At 38.4% G+C, this 20,633-nt stretch overlaps 1 protein-coding gene across 2 annotated transcripts in view; it reads right to left on the minus strand.

Annotated features, from left to right (window-relative positions):
• LOC124721550 (protein phosphatase 1H) overlaps positions 1 to 20,633 on the minus strand; it is a 174,769-nt gene that overhangs the window by 13,735 nt on the left and 140,401 nt on the right. The window contains exon 7 of one of the 2 annotated variants that reach the window (XM_047246583.1): positions 17,726 to 17,877. In XM_047246583.1, coding sequence (XP_047102539.1) covers positions 17,726 to 17,877 — 152 coding nt within the window. Of the gene's footprint in view, positions 1 to 17,719; positions 17,878 to 20,633 lie in introns of both variants that reach the window. The other variant, XM_047246582.1, reaches the window with a different exon arrangement.

Consider the following 20,633-nt stretch of genomic DNA (forward strand, 5'->3'; position numbering starts at 1 on the left):
CACAATTGTGGCATTTGGGGATCGTTACTGTGAATGATATTCGTGAAGTTCCTCTGCTTAGTGCATGCATCACTGTGTGGTGTGGTTTCACGGCACAGCTCATGACTGTTTCATTTTTCTTTGATGAACTCGGACCCCTGAGACCAAGGACATGCAGTGTGAACAGTACACATCACAGTGATCTGATATGCCAACATGTGATCTGTGCTCTATGGGAGAGAGGTGCTTTGGACTCAACTGTTTTGAAGCACAATGAAGCTCCACCTCACATTGCTCAAAGGGTCACTCAGTTACTGTGAAACATATTTGAAAAAAGCAAATCTTGGTCCAACTGTTCCAAATTACATGGCCACAAAGATCACCAGATTTGAATCCGTGTGATTTCTGGCTGTGGGGCTACCTGGGGGACAGAGTTTATCAATGGGACACTAACACATGTTGGAGGTTGAAGCTGAGTATAGCATGAGAGGTAGCCTACACCCAATATGAGATGGTTTGGGCAGCAGCAGAGCGATCTCTAGTGCAGTACCAGGCTTTCATGGATACAGATGGCCTTCACACTGATCAACATCTGTAACCTAAAATGTAAACAAGGTAAGCAATTAACAAATGTTACCCTCTCATACGAAAACTAAAACCTGTTTCTTTCAATGGCTTGTTCATTATTTCTCTTCCGCATGTCCTTACAAATGTTTTCAAAAAGTTTCATTGTCCTACGATCACTGTTTTTCATGAGGAGCCCTTTCAAGTAGTGGAAGTTTAATTAGAACCACCCTATATTTAAGTGCTTAATAGAATGATCACCTGTCTATACCAACATTTCGTGTCTTATTTAATTATAGTTACGTAACTTTTCTGAACCTCAATCTCTAGCTTTATATGCTGCTATTAATTATGCAACATCTATATGAATGTATAAATGTTTTAGGAGATGCAGTCAAGACATGCGTCCAGCTTGGTCTTTACTCATGACCCTGACAGCTGCACAGGAGTGAGGCAGCGATAATCTCATGGGTTGAGCACAGATGGTCACTGACATGATCTGGATGGATACAGCAGTGCTTCTCTGATACAACTAAGCCTGTCCTACTAAATTTCTTTTGCTTGCAGCACTTCTGGCAGGAATACACAGGATTTCTTTCACCACTTTGAAAACCTTGGGGAAAACACAAGCATTGGTGTTCCACCAAGACACAACATTCTTGAAAGTATCACCAGGGCCATTCATATTCAAATATCTCTCACGTTCATTTCTATACTTAGAAGTTGATGAAGGCCAGGCTCCAGAACTTCTTTATAGGAGAGGGGGCGGGGATCTTCTTTTTCTTCTAGTACAACTACACTATTTAACTACTGATGAACAGTTTGATATATATTTTCTTTTTTTTTCTCACTCGGTACTAATAGTTCCTAGAAGCATGTGTGAAAAACTGTACCAATGTAATGAGAATCCTGCAGTTAATTAAAAACTTTTTCCTTTTAGAAAGTTTCTGACATCCTTTCAGCAATTTAACTACTGCATTGTGATCTTCACTTTGGCATGAATCCAGTAAAATAAATTCCCACAGCACTGAAAAAGGCAAGTCTATTTCACCCTCCAGGTTATCTGTGGCTCCTTTAAAAGGTTTAAGCAATTTAATTATGCCATCGACTACATCAGGGTGCCATGAAGATATCATTTTCTGACTGTTTTTCTACATCTACATATATACTTCTCAAGCCAGCAAATGGTGCATGGTGGAGGGTACCTTGTACAACTACTGGCCATTTCCTTTGGTGTTCCTCTCGCAAATGGAGCAAGGGAAAAACAACCATCTACATGCCACCACATGTGCCTTGATTTACTGGCCATTTCCTTTCGCGTTTCTCTAGCAAATGGAGCAAGGGAAAAACAACCATCTACATGCCACCGCATGTGCCTTGATTTCTCTTTTTTCATGGTCATTACACAAAATGTATGTTGGTGGCAGTAGAATTGTACTGTAGTGAGCCTCAATTCACAGTTCTCTAAATTTCCTCATTAATGCCTCATGAAAAGGATATCATCATCTTCCCGTGGATTCCCATTTGAGTTCGCGAAGCATCTCCATAATATCTGTGTGCTGATTGAACCTACTGCTAACAAATCTTTTGAATTGCTTCAATGTTTTTCTTTAATATAACCTGCTGGGTGTGTCACACACTCAAGCGGCACTCAACAATGGGTCGCACTTGTGTTCTTTATGCTTTCTCCTTTACAGATGAGCTACACTTTCCTAAAATTCTCCCAATAAAGTGAAGTTGACCGTTCGCCTTCTCTACTACTGTCCTTATGTGCACATTCCATTTCATATTGCTTTGCAATGTTGTACCCAAATATTTAATCAATGTGGCTTTGTCAAGCAGCACAAAAGTAATGTTATGTTCGCATTACGGGATAGTTTTTCCTACTCATCTGCATTAACTATAATTTTTCTACATTTACAGCAAGTTGCCACTCATCACACCAACTAGAAATTTTGCCCAAGTCATCTTGTATCCTACAGTCACTTAACGATGATTACCTTTGCATACACCACAGCATCATCGGCAAGCAGGCACAGATTGCTGCTCGTCCTGTCCATTACATCATTAATGTAGATAGAGAAGAAGAGTGGTCAAATCACACTTCCCTGGGGCTTTCCTGCTGATACCATAACAACATGCTGTGTTCTATTACTTTAGAAGTCTTTGAGCGACTCACGGCACCCATGTCAAATGATTTCCAGAAATCTAGGTATATGGAATCTGCTTGTTACCTTTCATCCATCGTTTGCAGGATACTGTGCCAAAAAAAAAGGCAAGTTGAGTTTTGCAAAAGTGATGCTTTCTAAATCTGTGCTGATCTGCGGGCAGAACCTTTTGCGCCAAGGCAATGTATTATATTCAAACTGAGAATGTGTTCAAGAATTCTGCAGCAAACCGATGTTAAGGATAGTGGTCTGTAATAATGTGGGTCCATTCTTTTAGGCTTCTTGTGTACAGGAACCACCTGTGTTTTTTTTCTGGTTGTTTGGGACTTGGCACTGGGCGAGAGATTTATGATAAATGCAAGCTCTGTAAGGGGCCAATGCCAAAGCATACACTCTGTAAAAATGAACTGATATTCTACCAGAACCTGACTACTTACTTGTTATCAACTCTTTCAGTTGCTTCCCTACTCCAGGGACGTCTATCTCTATGTCCTTAATATGGGAGTCTGTGCAATGGTAAGTTTGTATAATCCTCCTGTGTGAATGATTTCTAAAACGTGAAATTTAAAACTTCGGCTTCCCTTTTGCTATCCCACTGTTGCACCAGACTGATCGACGAGTGACTGCCTTCAACCAGCTTAGTGGGTTTATGTAGAATCAGAACTTGCTCAGGTTCTCAGCAATATCTTTCACTAAGGTATGTCAGTGGAAGTTGTATGCTTCACACGTCGATAGTCTTACAGATGCAAGACTTTCTACTATCTTTTGTTTGTTGACATTTGTGCATTCTTTTTCAACTGAGAGTGCATCAATCTCTGTTTCCTCAGCATTTTCCAAATTCTATTATTAAACCATGTTGGGTCTTTACCATCCTTAAATCTATTTACTCGGCATATACTTCTCATGATGTGGTTTACAATCAGTTTAAACTTTGCTCATAATTCCTCTACAACTAACATACTGGAACTAAATGGTGTTCATTCACTTTCTATGTGGGATGCTAACAACTGCTTATCTGCTCTTTCTAGTGTATATACTCTCCCAGATTTCTCAATGGATTTATTAACTTTAATAGCCATAACTGTTATGATGATAACAGAACCACTAATTCTGGCTTTAAAGTGCCACTGTTGATAAGGTCAGGCCTATTCATAGGTACAAAACCTAAAATATTTCGATTGTATGTGGGCTGTTGAACCAGCTACTGACAATACTTTTCGGAAAATGTGTTCAAAAGTACTTCACAAAATCATCTGCCCATACCACCTACAACAAATCCACACACTTCCCAGGCTACTCATATTGTCACAGAAGAAGCTGAGTGGTGGTGGTAGTTAGTGTTTAACGTCCCGTCGACAATGAGGTCATTAGAGACGGAGCGCAAGCTCGGGTTAGGGAAGGAAATCGGCCGTGCCCTTTCAAAGGAACCATCCCGGCATTTGCCTGAAACGATTTAGGGAAATCACAGAAAACCTAAATCAGGATGGCCGGAGACGGGATTGAACCGTCGTCCTCCCGAATGCGAGAAGAAGCTGAGTAGCACAGTCACCGTGGTGTAGTGGTTATGATACTAGACTGTTGCATGGAGGGTTGTGGAGTTCAAAACTCACCTGGACTGTACAATTTTAATTTCTATATTCAGTTCGAGTACATTCTAGAAGTATCCACAAATGTCAAGACTCATTGTACTGAAATGTTATTTAACTGTATATATACCGTATGCGTTCTGGCTGGAGGCAGTTCACTCCACGCTCTTGTATGTGCAAGTGCTGAATAAACCTTTGTTAAGTGAAATTAGTGTTTGTCATTCATCTAATTACACCTTCTTCTATGTGACAATATACTCACTAGATTAAAGTCACCTCTAACTATATATTGCACGATCTGCATATTTCCATGCATAGACTTTCTTTGAATGGTTCTACAACTGTTATGGCAGAATCAACTGGCCGCTAAAAACCTACAATAATTAACTTTAGTTCAGTTAGAACTGCTACTTGCATCCATGTAACTTCACTGTCAGGCTTAATTTCGACTTTCATAGACAATATTTTTGTCAACAGTACTGAACACTACCCCTCCTCTGGCGTTCAATCTGGCCTGTCGATAAATGTTGTATACCTTGTTAAATGTTTTAGAGCTTTCTATTTGGGTTTCAGTCAGCTCTCCAATACCAAGTTCTCACTTTCATTTTTTTGTGGAAGAAATGAATTATACATCATGTAGATGCTATTCCATCTAGTTCCAGTATCTTGATCTCATTTTTTTTCTAATCTTGCCACCAAACCAGAGTTTTTCATACATCTTATAGTTCTATGCATTGTCTGGATGGATTTGTCAATATCAGCCAATTCCTGACTAAGGAACTTTTCATGCTATGTGTGCTATAATGCTGGGTTTATACAGTGCACTGCCCATGGCAGACATTTGTGGTGTTGAAGAGCTTTGTCTATGTTCAGTCCTTCATCTGCTACAAATGCCACTTTTCTTAGTTCCAGGAGGAGATATATCTATCTACAAGAGAAGGTCATTTTATGTTGTCATCAAAATTATATTCATACATGGCACTGTTAATAGAGCAAGCAAATATACCTACACCATAAAAATTGTAGCAGTTATGGACTATTAAAGCAGGAGATAACAGTTGTCAAAGTTATGATTAGAATACTGTAAGTATGAATGATGTATTACAGAAATGGATTATGTGAGACAAATAGTCAATAATATGACATTAAGACTCTATACCAGAGTTTACTTACTTGATTACACTATCAGAGACAAAAAATATACAAGTCAGCAATAACAGCAAGGTCAATGGATATTCAATTCTGAAAGTGTACACATTTGATGAAAGCAGGTTGGTCACAGTTCTCATGAAAACACTCTTCTGTTAATCCTTCTTCGGAGCTGTACTCCAAGAGTGTTTGAAGTACACCAAGAAAGTCTCTGTCTATCTGCTATCAAATGATCATGTAATACACAATTTATCATCATCATTATTTATTGCATTAATGGGCCTTTGAGGCCTACAACAGAAGAACAACGGTGGGGGTGGGGGGTGGGGGGTGGGGAACTACAAACACAAAAACCCCAATAAAGGGAATGCCTGTCAATCACAAGAGAGGAGGTACATGCTGCAGATGGTACTCCATCTTTTCCAGTCTCTAGCACCATTCTCCAAGGCTGCCAGTTCCACTTCTTGAAGGATCGTCGTCACTCGATCCTTCCATTGCGTTCCTGGGTGTCATCTCGGGCATTTTCCCATGGGTTGAGAGTGGAGGATTCTCTCGCCTCTGTCCCAATAATGGTCCAATGTGCGGCTTTCCAAACCTCTGGTACAGGTCTTCTTTCTTTCTACTTTCCCATTTACCTTCCATGGTATTGTAGACGGGCCTACAGATCTTTCGAAGTACCTTTCTTTCAAACGCACATACTGAATCTTCTGTTGTTGCTGATGTTGCCCAAGTTTCACAACCATATAAAAGTACTGGCCTCACCAGTGTCGTGTGCAGATGGACTTTGTTCTTCTGGGATATCAGACGAGATTTAAAAAGATTGTTCAGACTAAAGAACACAAAATTGGTACTTGATGAACTTCTTTCGTAACTTCACTTTAGTTGGTTAATATTGAGCCCTTTAACTCTTCAACTCGTTCAAATGTATGCCTGCCTACAACAATCGAAGGTGGGAGAACTCAACTACGTGATACTCCAAGGTATTTAGTTTTGTCCTTGTTCACCTCCAGCACTATTTCCTTAGCATTTTGGAGGAATTGGGAAGTATCAGCACACATCTGCTCTAGAGTGCTGCCAAGGATCACAACATCATCAGCAAATGCCAGAACTGTGTCTGCTCCCATCAACTCCATTTCTCTGGTTTGGCACGTGTCACCCCTTACTTTTTCCAAGGCTAAGTTGTCATATCCTGCAGAATTTTTGGAGCTTAAAAAATGATGTTGTTTTAGTCTGTTTTCAAAGTTCTGTAACACAATGTTGCTCTTTATTTTTCTTTTCTGTGCCAGCACCGTTGTAATTTTCAGGCTTTGTGTCATATCAATTGTTAATCCACGACAAAACAGACAGAAGGATCACCATTTACATCTCTTTCCCTTGGTTGTTTTGTCCCTATCTTGTATGCATCAGCAGATATTCTTCTGGAAATTTTGTTCGTTTTCTTAGAGGTAATGGCTGATAAGATGAACAACTGCTTCTCTGGAAATCTGCCACTGGCGTGCTTCATCCCTCACTGTCATGGCACTATCATTTTCTTCATATGATGCCTCTTCATCTATCAAAAGTGTAGTAACCTCTGCAATTACAGCATCTTCTTCGACAACTGTTGCTTTATTTGTTCATAAATAACACACTCTTCTACTGTAGATACGTCTTCTGCAATACCAAAGTATTCCACCAAAAGTTTCACAATTACTGGTTCAAATGGCTCTGAGCACTATGGGACTTAACATCTGAGGTCATCAGTCCCCTAGAACTTAGAACTACATACACCTAACTAACCTAAGGACATCACACACATCCATGCCCGAGGCAGGATTTGAACCTGCGACCGTAGCAGTCGCGTGGTTCTGGACTGAAGTGCCTAGAACCGCTCGGCCATCGTGGCCAGCTCCACAATTACTGCCTGTCGCATTGTCCACAGTGGAACACTTACTAACACTGTAACACACTTCCACACCACAAAGATAATCTGATCTACTCTAACAGAAAACAGAAACCCATCTGAAATTTGTGACCACTGCACTGCATGCAGAGTGATATGTAAACGGACGGTTTTAATAGAGAGAGGAAACCTGTTACTGCTCCACCTATTCATCGCCTCTCTGTCAATACTGCTGTACCATGGCAGATAAAACTTTACAAATAGTTTTTCTTTCTAATCAGTAAAAAAACAAAATTAGTTTCATTCTATTCTCCATGACAACTACCGTGATTTCCCCTGACAAGACATTTTTTTATATAATTCTAAAAGAATATTTTCATTTGTTTCTGTAACACCTGGAAACTTTGCTGTGAGAAGCACATTGTTTCTTACTTCACACCTGTCCTCAGTTGACAATAATACTGGATGTAACAGTAAGATAATGTATTTTGCCATTATTGTCAGACCAGAGATTTCAAATCATAGCGTAATCATTCTGGTCAATAGTTTTCTTTACTTTAGGTAAGATCTCACTTCTCACTTGATTGGCAATCTCTTGTGTATGTCGAGATACAGTTCTTTGTGAATGCAAATTCTCTTCATCCCTCACTGTGCCATACTTCGCACCAATGCTGATTAGTTCTTGTGAAAGACTAATAAACCCTTCTCCACTAACAATGTTGAAGGGCTGTAGATACAATGTACCCAGTTTGTCACTCTATGAAACTGCTGTTGATGTTGACTGTATGACATTTTTAAACGTATGTCTTATAATGGCCATGGTGCTTCCCTTGTATATAAGTAATGCTTCACAACCCCCCTCCCCCCCCCCCTTCCCACTCCTTTGAAACTGAACCTGACCAACAGGACCACAAGTATCCATTTGAGCCACATCTGGAACAAAACATCTGGATACACGATATGAACACTGAGGTGATGAAAGTCATGGGATACCTCCTAATATTGTGCAGGACTTTCTTTTGCCTGGTGGACCAACTTAATATGGTATGTACTGCACAAGTTGTTTGAAGTCCCCTGCAGAAATAATGAGCCATGCTGCCTCTATAGCCATCCATAATTTCAGAAGTGTTGATGCTGCAGGATTTTGTGCATGAACTGACCTCTTGATCATGTACTGTAAATGTTTGCTGGGATTCATGTTGGGCAATCTGGGTGGCCAAACCATTTGCTCGAAATGTCCAGAATGTACGTGGCCTGGTGACATGGCAATCTGTCACACATAAAAATGTTACTGTTGTTTGGGAGCATGAAGTCGATGAATGGCTGCAAATGATCTCCAAGTAGCCAAACATAATCATCTCCAGTCAATGATTAGTTCAGTTGGCCAAGAGGACCAAGCCCATTCCATGTAAAAACAGCCCACACTATTATGGAGCCACCACCAGCTCGCACAGCGCTTTTTTGACAACTTTGGTCCATGGCTTCAAGGGGTCTGCATCACACTCAAACCCTGCTATCAGTTCTTACCAGCTGAAATCAGGACTCATATGACCAGGGCACGGTTTTCCAGTCATCTATGGTCCAACTAATTTGGTCACAAGCCCAGGAGAAGCGCTACAGGTGATGGAGTGCTGTTAGAAAAGGCACTCGCATTGCTCGTCTGTTATCACAGTCCATTAATGCCAAATATCACCACACTCTCCTAATGAATCCGTTCGTCGTATTTCCTACATTGATTTCTGTGGTTATTTCATGCAGAGTTGCTTGTCTGTTAGCATTGATATGTCTACACAAACGTTGCCGCCCTTGGTCATTAAGCAAAGGCCGTTGGCCACTGTGTTCTCTATGGTGAAAGGTAATGCCTGAAATTTGGTATTCTTGGTGCACTCTTGGATCTCGGAATACTAAACTCCCTAACGATTTCCGAAATGGAATGCCCCATGCTCCAACTACCATACTGTGTTCAAAGTCTGTTAATTCCTGTTGTGCAATCACGATCATGTCAGAAACTTTTTCATGTGAATAACTTGAGTACAAATGATAGCTCTGCCAATGCAGTGCCCTTTTATACCTTATTTACGCGATGCTATTGCCATCTGTGTATGTGCATATCACTATCCCATGATTGTTGTCACCTCAGAGCATACATGAGTAGTTTTAACATTAATGAACACATATTTTTTAGTCCTACTAATGCAACTTTACAGAGACCACTCACCAAACAGCATAAATGTTGTGTTATCGATAGGCACACATCAAAAAGAAAGAAAACTTGCTAGCTTTCAGAGTAATCCTTTTACGAGCTATAATAGGTTGTGGTGGGAGTGGCATTAGGTGGGGTGGGTAGAGGAAGAGGAAGGCTGGAGGCAGAGAGAGGGATTGGGGATGGGTGGCTAACAGCTCAGAGGGAGGCAGTCAGTTTGCTGACTAGGAATGCTGGAGGGAGGAATGGTAGGTATACGGACTAAGCATGTGATGGAGGGTTGTCAGAGTCACTGGAGCGGTGCATTTTGAAAGTGACCTTGGGACATGAATTGGGAGGGAGTGGCTGAACGGAGGAAAGGGAAATTGTTGGGTGGAGAGTGCAGGGACAGTGGAATACTGGAGGTTGAGGCCATCACGATTACGGGAGTGGAGGATGTGTTGTAAGGACAAAATATAATCACAAAACTAGGAGACAGCTTCACAGTGGTTATAAGCATTAAGGTGTTCAAGTATGCTGATGTCTTTCATGTCTTCAATCATCCCAGATTTCTCCCCTATTAAGTAGTCTACGTCACAAAATTTACTCTATAGTAGGGCAACTACGATATGGGTTGATTCTTGCAGAGAAGAAACACCAACAAGCCACTTTTAATAATCCTATTTATTCACATAACAGCATCGTTACCAGTTTTGAATCGATACACATTTATTGTTGTTTACATTAGTATTCACTTTTTTTCCCTCTTGTGGTGAAAAATCCTTGCAGAGCTGGTGCCTTACAGTCAAAACACAATGTGAGATAAGGTTTGGCCACTCCATGTCAACTCATCTAGGCCAATTATCCCAAATTTCAACAAAATTTTATGTGAACATTCACACATTTTCCCAACAAACAGTTGATAAGTTTGTCAAAACAATACTGGCCAAGATATAGACATTTGTTTGACTCTATGTGCAACTTTATGCAGAGTGAGCATTCATTTCTGCTGACTTTGAACTGTTACATTTTGGGCAATTTTTGTCGAAAAGAATGAAATTTGGCCATCTTCTACATATTTATGCATTCCCATAACAATAATAATGAAAAGAATTTTACGAGCCATATTCAACAAGAAAATTTTAGACAAAATCACTCGAAAAAATTTTAAAGTTTGGTTTCTTATATCTAGGGGACTACAGGGATGACAAAGGTAAAACTTGGCATGTAGTAACCTAACAACAATGAACAAAAATGAAGTTTCATTTATGTACTGCTTTCCAATAACAGATAAATGAAGTGCAAAATTGAAGATTTTGTAAAAAGATAAAAAATGCAATATTTTCAACCTGATTTTGCAGAAAACTTTGTCCTTCAAAACTTTCCAAACTGGGCTCATTACAAACACCATAGTTTCAACTGATAAAAAAGTGTATTTGATTACCGAACATGGGCTAGCAATGCTAGATAGTTTGAACTGAAGTTGGGTGTGAATATCGCGACATGAAAAAAAAGTAAAATTTGGATTCTTATATCTCATACAGTAAATGCATACTGAATGTGAAACTTAATGTGCAGTAGGTTAGTAACACAAGGCCATGGAATACAAAATTTCATTTACCTCCTATTTTCCTAATGACCTACAAATTTGTTGAAAAGATGAATTTTGTGAAAAGGTAAAAATAGATATATTCAACAGTGATCTCACAAATACCCTTTTCAATTAAAGCTTCAAAACCAACCCTATTCAAAACAATGTATCTCACCCCCCCCCCCCCCCCCACAAAGAACAGTGGGTTTGCTTTCCTACACGGGCTAACAATGGTACATAAATTGAGGCAAAGTAGCCAGAAAAATCATACTGTGTTTTTAACTTTGGCTTCTTATATATTGTTTATTAAAGGTATGATGTACATGAAATTTCTTACACAACAAATTATTAACATAAAGTTTTTCAATATAAAATACCATTCACATACTGCTTTCTAAATTTTCACATAATCATTTTTTCATAAAAATTACAAAAATATATCACATTAAATCTACTTTTAGAAAATCTGTTTTCCATAACTGTCTTCAAACTAATCACAGATGGAATGACCATGTTTTCAAGCATTCAGAAAATCTCATTTGATTTTCCATTGTACACTAACAATACCTGAAAATGATAAACAAATTTGAGGGAATGTACCACGGCAAGATGATAAATTTAAGCAACCCATTGTCCATGTTTCATTGCATGTGGTTTTTATTTTTAAACTGATGAGTAATATCTCACTACATTCTCTTGGCCCATGGTGACACATTGTCAGTGCCCGTGTTAGAACATGTACCAGCAACCACATTGCCATAGCGGCCATGCCCAATATCTGGACAACACTAGTCACAGGTGGGTTTATTCATCCAGGTTCCCAAGCCTGTAAATTGGTTTCTTAATTCAGGCTACAAAGTCTTGTGGTGGTTCCTGTCCGCTTACAATGCCATTGGCTAAGTACCTCATCTCCAGTTCTCAAATCTGTAGGACTATCTCACATAGGGGGCAAGCAAAAAGTAATATCAATTTCCATTTTAAATTTCTCAACATTGCAACGTTACTGATTTACCAAAGGAACAAAATGATACACTGATAAAATTTATGCATCCTCTAGGCCTTTCTCACTCATATTATTGGCACCAAACACATGATGCTTGTTGTGTACCGGAACAACCTCTCATTTCGATACTCTCTCTTTGTTCAGTATCAACATTTGACCAACAGTCTCAGTTTCCAGGAAATCAAATGCAGAAAGTGGCTAAAAACTTCAAAAAATGTGAACTGCAATGCAGGTAAGATACTTAGCAAATGGCTTTTTAAGCAGACAGGTATCACCATAAGGCTTTGGAGCCTGAATTAAGAAATGAAATTACAGGTTTGGGAACATGGATGAAGAAACTCACTTGTGGCTGATATTGCACAACTATTGGGCATTACCCCAATGGCAATGGGATTACCAGTCCATATTCCTGAACCAGTAGTGACAATGTCACCATGGACCAAGGGAATATACCGAGATATTACATGTCAATTTAAAAATAAAAACCACATCCAATGAAACATGAACAGCAGGTTGCTGCAATGTCGCATCTTGCCATGGTACATTCCCTCAAATTTGTCTGTCATTTTCAGGTATTGTTAGCGAACACTGGAAAATCAAACGTGATTTTCTGAATGCTTGAAAACATGGTTATTCCAATTGTGGTTAGTCTGAAGTCAGTTATGGAGAACAGATTTTCTAAAAGCAGATTGAATGTGATCTATTTTTATAATCTTTATGAAAAACATGCAGATTTTCTAAAAGCAGATTGAATGTGATCTATTTTTATAATCTTTATGAAAAACATGAAGTTTTAACTTATTATGTGGAAATTTAGAAAGCAGTATGTGAATGATATTTTACATCGGGCTATCTTATGTTACTATGTCCTTTAATCAAGGATATATAAGAAGCCAAATTTAAAACTTTATTCGCAGTGTGATTTTTCCGGTTACTTTACTTCAATTTATGTAGCATTGTTAGACCAGGTTGGAAATTAAACCCACTGTTCTGGAGGGAGGGGAATGCAATAAGTTTTGTTTGTATAAGGCTGGTTTTTAGCTTTAACTGAAAATGGTATTATAAAAGCAGTGTTGAATATACCCTATTTTCACCTTCCACAAAAATCGGTATCTTTTCTACAAATCTGTAGATCATTGGAAAATAATAATGAATGAATTTGGTATTCCACAGCCTTATCCCTTTGCTCCGCAATGGTATTCTTACAATATCACCATTTTATAAGCTTCTGTGCCTTTTCAACATAGTGGTATTGCCTAGCTACCATGTTCAGTAGCTGCCAGCAGGCGCCATCTAGTGGTGTATCTTGGAACTACATCGTAAATTTCATGGTTACTGTTCGCTTAGCAGTTGTCCCGAAGTGTGCATTACTAGTGAGTGCCTGTGCCTGCGACTGCTGATGTCACGTGGAATAAATATCTATATATCTGTTGTCAATACTACTAAATGTAAGTGGTTTGCATAATTTATTGTTAATATACACAATAATAATATCCAACACTGATATTTAGAATTTATGAGTGCCTTTTGTTTCTCTGTTCGGAATCATGGGTGGTATCGTTACAATACCAGTATAACCTATTACAACTATCAACAGTATTTTCCGAAAATAAGATTTACGATGTATCATGCTTTTGATCATTTACAAAGCATCATACAAACAATAGGTACAACTTAGTTAGTATATGTAAGTGTGTATTACGTAACTAATTATTTTGAAGGTCATTGTTAAAAATGGCGAAGCTAAATAGAATGTCTTGGAAATTTTGTGAAATTGATGAAGCCTTTGTGGAGGAACTCTTCGCAAATATACCCAGTGGGGGATCAGATGATGATCTGTTATCAACTGATGATGAAGAAACTGCAAAAATGAATGAAGCAGTTTCATCACCTTTGATTTTTGATGAGAACCCTGAAGCAATTATTGGTGATACATCCATCTCTGTTGGTGATCTAGGCCTAGGTGACCCAGTTCCATGCATTCCAGTTACTGTAAATCACAATAACTCAGTGTGTAACACTACTGTTGATGTGCCTTTAGACATGGGAGATGATTCTGAGTCCGACTTAAGATGACTTGCCACTAATATACAGGATAGATAGTGATAAAATATGGGCACAAGTAAACAACACAAAACAGAAATTCCTTTTCACAGAACTGACTGGGCCATCAGTCTCTGATGACATAGAATATCCTGCTGAAATTTTTTGTTTCCTGTTTCCTGATATCCTAGTAGAAAGAATTGTGTACAAAACCAAATTGTATGCAACACAGAAGAGTGGTGGCATAAATCAAGTTCCAACAGACTGTACTGATATAATATCATTTTTGGCAATTAATATTCTTATGGGACTGAAAAGGTTACCTAGTTTCAGAGATTACTGGTTGTCTAACATGAAACTCCGAGACTCGTACATAAGCAGTTACATGTTTGTCAACAGATTTTCATGGCTCCTATCCCACATTCATTTTAAGGGTTTAACTGCACAACCTCGAAAAGGCTCTCCTAACTATGACAAACTGTATGAAGTGAGACCCGTTCTTGATGTCTTGTCAAAAAGATTCAGGGATTACTACAAGCCCAACCAACAACAGTCCAATGACGAAGGAATGATTAAATTTAAGGGCAGATCATCCTTGAAGCAATACATGCCAGCTAAGCCGATCAAGAGAGGTTATAAGGTCTGGTTGTGTGCAAACCAAAGAGGGTATGTGTGTCAGTTCGAAATTTACATTGGTAAATTAGGAGAGACCACTGAGAAAGACTTAGGAGGACGGGTTGTAAAAACACTCTGCAAAGACTTAGAAATGAAAGGTTATGAAGTGTACTTCAACAATTACTTCACCTACAACTGCCAAAGGATCTAAAAGATGACAAGGAACTACAAAGAGGAGATTCAGATTGGCGGAGTAACCCAAGAGGAATTCTCTGTCTCAAGTGGAAGGGTAGGAAAGGGATACATTTCTTGAGCAATTTTCATGCACCGGATAAAAAGTGTACTACAACCAGATGACAGAAGAATGGAACAGAGCTGTCAGTGAACTGCCCACTGCTTGTCAAAGACTGTAATGCCCATATAGGGTATGTAGACAAAAGTGATATGGTGAAATCTTGCTATGGGATTAACGGGAAGAGTAAGATATGGTATTTATATATCTTATGGCACTTTGTGGATGTCGCAGTTCTCAACTCATATATAATATTTTCTGAAGGAAGTGATGAAAACTTGATGAGCCTGAAAGACTTGAGATTAGCTGTGGTCGATGGACTCCTGCCACTGGACACACCAAAACAGATGCAAAAGATGAAGGCAACAATCAACAAATTTAAGCCCAAGATTCTGCAGGAACTGAGGTTTACAGAGAGTAAGTACCTACCAGTCAGAGGAACATGGAAGGGATGTGCCAACTGCAGTTCATCATCAAATCAGCAGTGTTCATGGTAGTCTTGCAAAACATGTGGTGTTGCATTGTGTCTCCGAGACAAGAAAAACTGTTTTTTGGATTATCACAGGCAATAACCTATTTTTACATTTGTTTAGAAGCAGTGACATTGCACTTCAGATTATAATATGGTATGGCATATGTTTGTGTGTAAGTGTAGGATTTTAAGGCATTTATGACATAGAGGTATTGTGAGAATACCACCTATACTTTTGTAATTATGTGAAATTAATATCTGAAAATAAACTTTCATATAAACATTAGTGGTCTTTTTTGTTATTTTGTGCTGAACAGTTGAAGATTTTGAGGAAAGTTTAATCTTACATGCATCAAAGAGTTATACTACTGATCAACTGCACATTCAGTTTCATGTAAAGCATGCATTTATTCTATGAAATAAAAGAATTTGACTTTCTCCCCCCCCCCCCCCCCCCCCAAAAAAAAAATCATGTTAAAAATACTGCATTATCTTTTTGCAAAATCTCAAATTTTGCACTTCATCTATTCATTATTGGAAAGCAGTACATAAATGAAATTTTATATTTGATATCCTTATGTTGTTAGGTTACTACGTACCATGTTTAAAATTTGTCACACCTTTAGTTCCCGAGATATAAGAAGGCAAACCTTGAAATTTTTTCAGGTAATGATTTTTTCGAGTGATTTTGTCTAAAATTTTCTGGTTGAATATGGCTCACAAAATTCTTTCCATTATTATTCTTAAGAGAATGCATAAAGTTGTACACGATGGGCAAATTTCATTTCTTTGAACAAAATACTGCCCACAATATAACAGCTGAAAGTTGACAGAAATTCACACTCACTCTGCAAAGTTGCGCATGGCGTCACACAAATGGCTATATCTCAGCCAGTACTGGTAAATGAACGTTAAACTTTACCAATGTTCATTGTGGAGACGGGCGAATGTTCACATCAAATTTCACTGAAATTTGTGATTGATGAACAGGAAAATGTTTTAAAATTAGGCTATTTCATGTGTACTGTCACTGTACCTAATAACAATTGAAAACAACGTAAAAAAATCATTAAAATATCTGCAAGAATCAACATGTATTTTGTGCACAACCATGATCTCAAAATGTCAGTTTCTAACAAAAACAGCAAACATCTTTGATTTAGAGTGTCTGCCCATCATACATTTTTTACTTTCTGTTACTGTGAGTACCTGGTGAACATTATTTTAATAAACTTTATTCCCGTTGCTTTTCTGGTCTCAAAGCCCATCTGATATCAGACAGTCAAATTCCTTTGTGTGATCAGCCAGCACATTATCAACTTTGTGCAGACATATGATGGTGGTGTGCTACAATTCCCAAACTTCTTGGACACCAAGTGAGGTCAAAGAAGAGGCATGAGGAGTGAAAGGTTCAGAAAACCTGGACTGCTGACCAATATTGAATGTAATATAATTCCGTGATTCAACTTTTACACCAGTCACCACAGAAGGATTTGTGAATATTTAAATAATACGAAGAGAATCAATTGTGACTTATAGTTGTAGTTATGAAATGATTTGGATGGTCAGACTGTGTTATTTCCTTTCTCCACTTGCCAGCCTGTCTCTTGTGTATGTCATGTTTCTGCAGCACTTGAAAGAACCTTTCCTCTCTTCCTGTTGGGTTGACAGTAATCTATAGCGGTAGATTGCAGTTTTTAAAAATCAAAAGGTTCTTATTAAGGGAGAAAGGAATCAAGGAATTATTATTCAAACAGATCTGCTGTTCATCTGGGGAACACTGTAAACCTTAATTAGATCTGGGACTGGAAACACTGAAGACCTTAATCAGAACTGGGGTTTAAAACGCCGTTTATTAACTCTCTTGTTCTATTCTCTAATATTTACTGAACGTATATAAAAATATTCTGCTGAGAACATCTACCTCTGTCATTCTGTTTTCTCACAACTTCCAATAATTTTCTTAAACATATAATGTAAATGGTTTCAGTTTTTGTTTTACTTTCTACCAAGTGCCCCCCTTTTTTACTATAAGCATGAAATACTTTTGACATAAAGCCTTATTTTAATACCGCTGTTCAAAAAGCATGATAATAACACACATTAAAAATATAAAATGTGAAGTATAGACATGGACAACTATAACAACAAAAGAAAAGGATGTACTAAATAAATTTTGTATTCATTATTTACCCGTACTTTGCACGCTGGTCTTCTCTAAAATGTGTTAAGTTTTTCTGCACGATTTCAATAGCACTTTCGTTAGAGGTCACGTCCCACAACCCATCTGTCCCCATGATAAGAACATCCCACTCTGTGATATCCTCTTCTTCAATATCAAATACTTCGATCTGCAATGAAATCAAACAGTGCATTTCAAATTTAGTGCAATTCCATAAAATTTTCATTTTTGTTTTCCCAAACTTACATAGTCATGTGGTCCAGAGATAAAAGCGTCATTGTATCAATGTGTCACCACTGCTGCTGAGACTGTTGAAAAATTACAGTAGCACATGAACACACCAAGTACCAATCATACAGAGCGAACCCAAAAGTCCATCAAGAAAATTTCAGAGATTGTTTAGAGATATTTTCTGAATGTTTTGGTGTAAGATACTTGTGGTCTCTGGTGGTACATTACAACTGCATTGCAATTTGACTGATTTCTTACCCATATTTATCTTTATATCAGAATAGTACTGTAAATATCTGCTAAACAGTGCAAAATGTTGACAGTATACAGTGTGTGTCTTGTTTCGACACAGATTTGTTCCTTTCACTTGTGGTACTTGCTGTTGACAATAACAATAACCTCCAGCCAATGCAAGGTGCAGGCTGTGCTCAGTTGAAATCCCGTATCCTTGTTGACGAGATTATCGGCTGTATGGATATGTATTGCTTCCTTAATGACACAGTCCCAGAAAGATGTTTTATCCCTGGCATCATCTTTGTGGGACTGCGTCATTAAGGAAACAATACATATCCGTACAGCCGATAATCTCATCAACAAGGATGCGGGATTTCAACTGAGCACAGCCTGGAACCCTGCAATGGCTGCTATTAAATCATGATGCAAAAATCAAGATTCTTCGCTAACAGGCCCGTCATAATACTGGCCTAGTATGGCCGTTGGTGAGTAACGTCTGGCCGCATTTGACAAACGCAGCGTACAGTGCATGCGCGGGAGAGCCGCTCTGCGACTTTCGGCACGGGAGTTTGAATATGGCAAATCACTGTGCATGCGAGATTTCCACAGCTGTGCATTCTTCGCGCACGTGTTCTAAAAATGGGGCATCGGTGTGCGGATACCGTCAGTTGTACCTAGCCACGAGCAAGGTTGAACCACCTGAAGATGTTGGACAGTTGCTCCAAGGAAATATTGTGGAATTTGCACAACGTGATCCGGCGGCAAACCCGTGAAGACTATTTACAGCACATCCGCTGGGGAAGCTTGATGATAATTTATTATTTGCCACTGAGAAATAACAACTCTAATATCCCACCACTCTTATAATATGGTGATATTCAGCAAGTGAAGGTGATATTTTTTGTATGGCTGCTAGTTCTGTATCAAGCAAAGGAGCCAAAATGAACATGTCACTTGAGGATGGGTTTCAGCCATCTATTGGAAGTAAATACCTGGTACGGTGGGCTGATCAGCAATTCATATTCCCTTATTGAAGACTTAGTTTTGCTGACATTAAAATATAGCTATTATCTTGACCTGGGCTTTGATTTTGACTAATGACCTCAGCAGTTGAGTCCCATAGTGCTCAGAGCCATTTGGGCTTTGATTTTGAAACACTGTGTTGTTGTGTACAGCAATTCTCACTTTCATTCATTAATACTGATTTGAGCTTGGGTTACTTTTGGTCATAATTATAATTCTCTACTGCAATTTTCGCTATCGACTTAAGGTCAATCTCTGTTTCCACATATTACATGGTTTGTGGCAGTGATAGCTCAGTGTCAACCCATGACACTTATATGACAATGAAAGCTACAAGCTTTAATTGGAAATATCTATTTGAGAAAAAGCAAATTGACAGGTTAGTGTCATAGGTACTGAATGAAAAAAAATCTTTATGCTTGGGCAGAATTGCAACCATCTCCATCATGGTAAACTATTTTTAGTCTCCTTAAAGCTCGGTGCAAGTAAGTGTTGTAATATGAGGTTGCATGTTGGTAGTCAAGTTCAGTTAAACAGTACACTCAATTATGATGTTAAATTTATGTACTTCATAATATTATTTGCAGTAAAATATGAAATTTACTTTCTCTACATACAGGCTAAGATAAAAAACTACAAAAAAATTTAATTTAAACAGAATACGTAATTGGAGACAAAACATGAACTGATGCAATTAAAACTTCAGATATTCTTTCTATTATTGATACTATAGAATTAATAATACATCAGACTTATCAAAAATAATGAAAAACAGCTCACATATCTATCTGACTGTGTTTGTTGAAAATATGTGACACTTAAATCAGATTCATTTCCATTATCATTGAGAGAACTCTTTGCCAGAAGGTGATGGGAGTGAACCTCATTAAGTCAAACTTCCTATGACCTCTCTTAGCTGGAAACTCAAAGACTTTTATACTTTGGAAATGTTACAAATGCACCATCAAAGGTACAAGAAAAAGACTTTGCTACTCTCCACACAGGAGACACATTTTAAACTGACTGCCACCACTGCGCTCCAAGGATATAGCTTCTACAAGAAGGATGAATTTATTTGTAGGGCAAAAGACAGGGTGGTCATCTCTGTGAATGATATGTACCATTCCGCTTGCTCCTTTCACAACAAAAAAGCAGTCAGTACCGAAGAGAGCAATATTACGTAATGTTGCACTGCGTAATGCTTTTTGACTCTACTCTGGATAGAAAAGCTCAATTTCACCTTGTTCCACCTTGCTGTTTACCATTCCTGTGAGTAAGAGATTTTTAATGCACATAATGTGCAACAGAGATCCAGGTAAATACATCTCAAGGGCTGAGTTGTCAAGAATCTCACTGCATGAGAAGAGTCCAAGTGGCAAACTTGCAATTTATTGTTGCTGTGTGGCTATTTTCTGCCACTGGGCTCATATTAAGTTG

This window comes from Schistocerca piceifrons, chromosome X (genome assembly GCF_021461385.2).
Source record: "Schistocerca piceifrons isolate TAMUIC-IGC-003096 chromosome X, iqSchPice1.1, whole genome shotgun sequence".
Lineage (NCBI taxonomy): Eukaryota > Metazoa > Arthropoda > Insecta > Orthoptera > Acrididae > Schistocerca > Schistocerca piceifrons.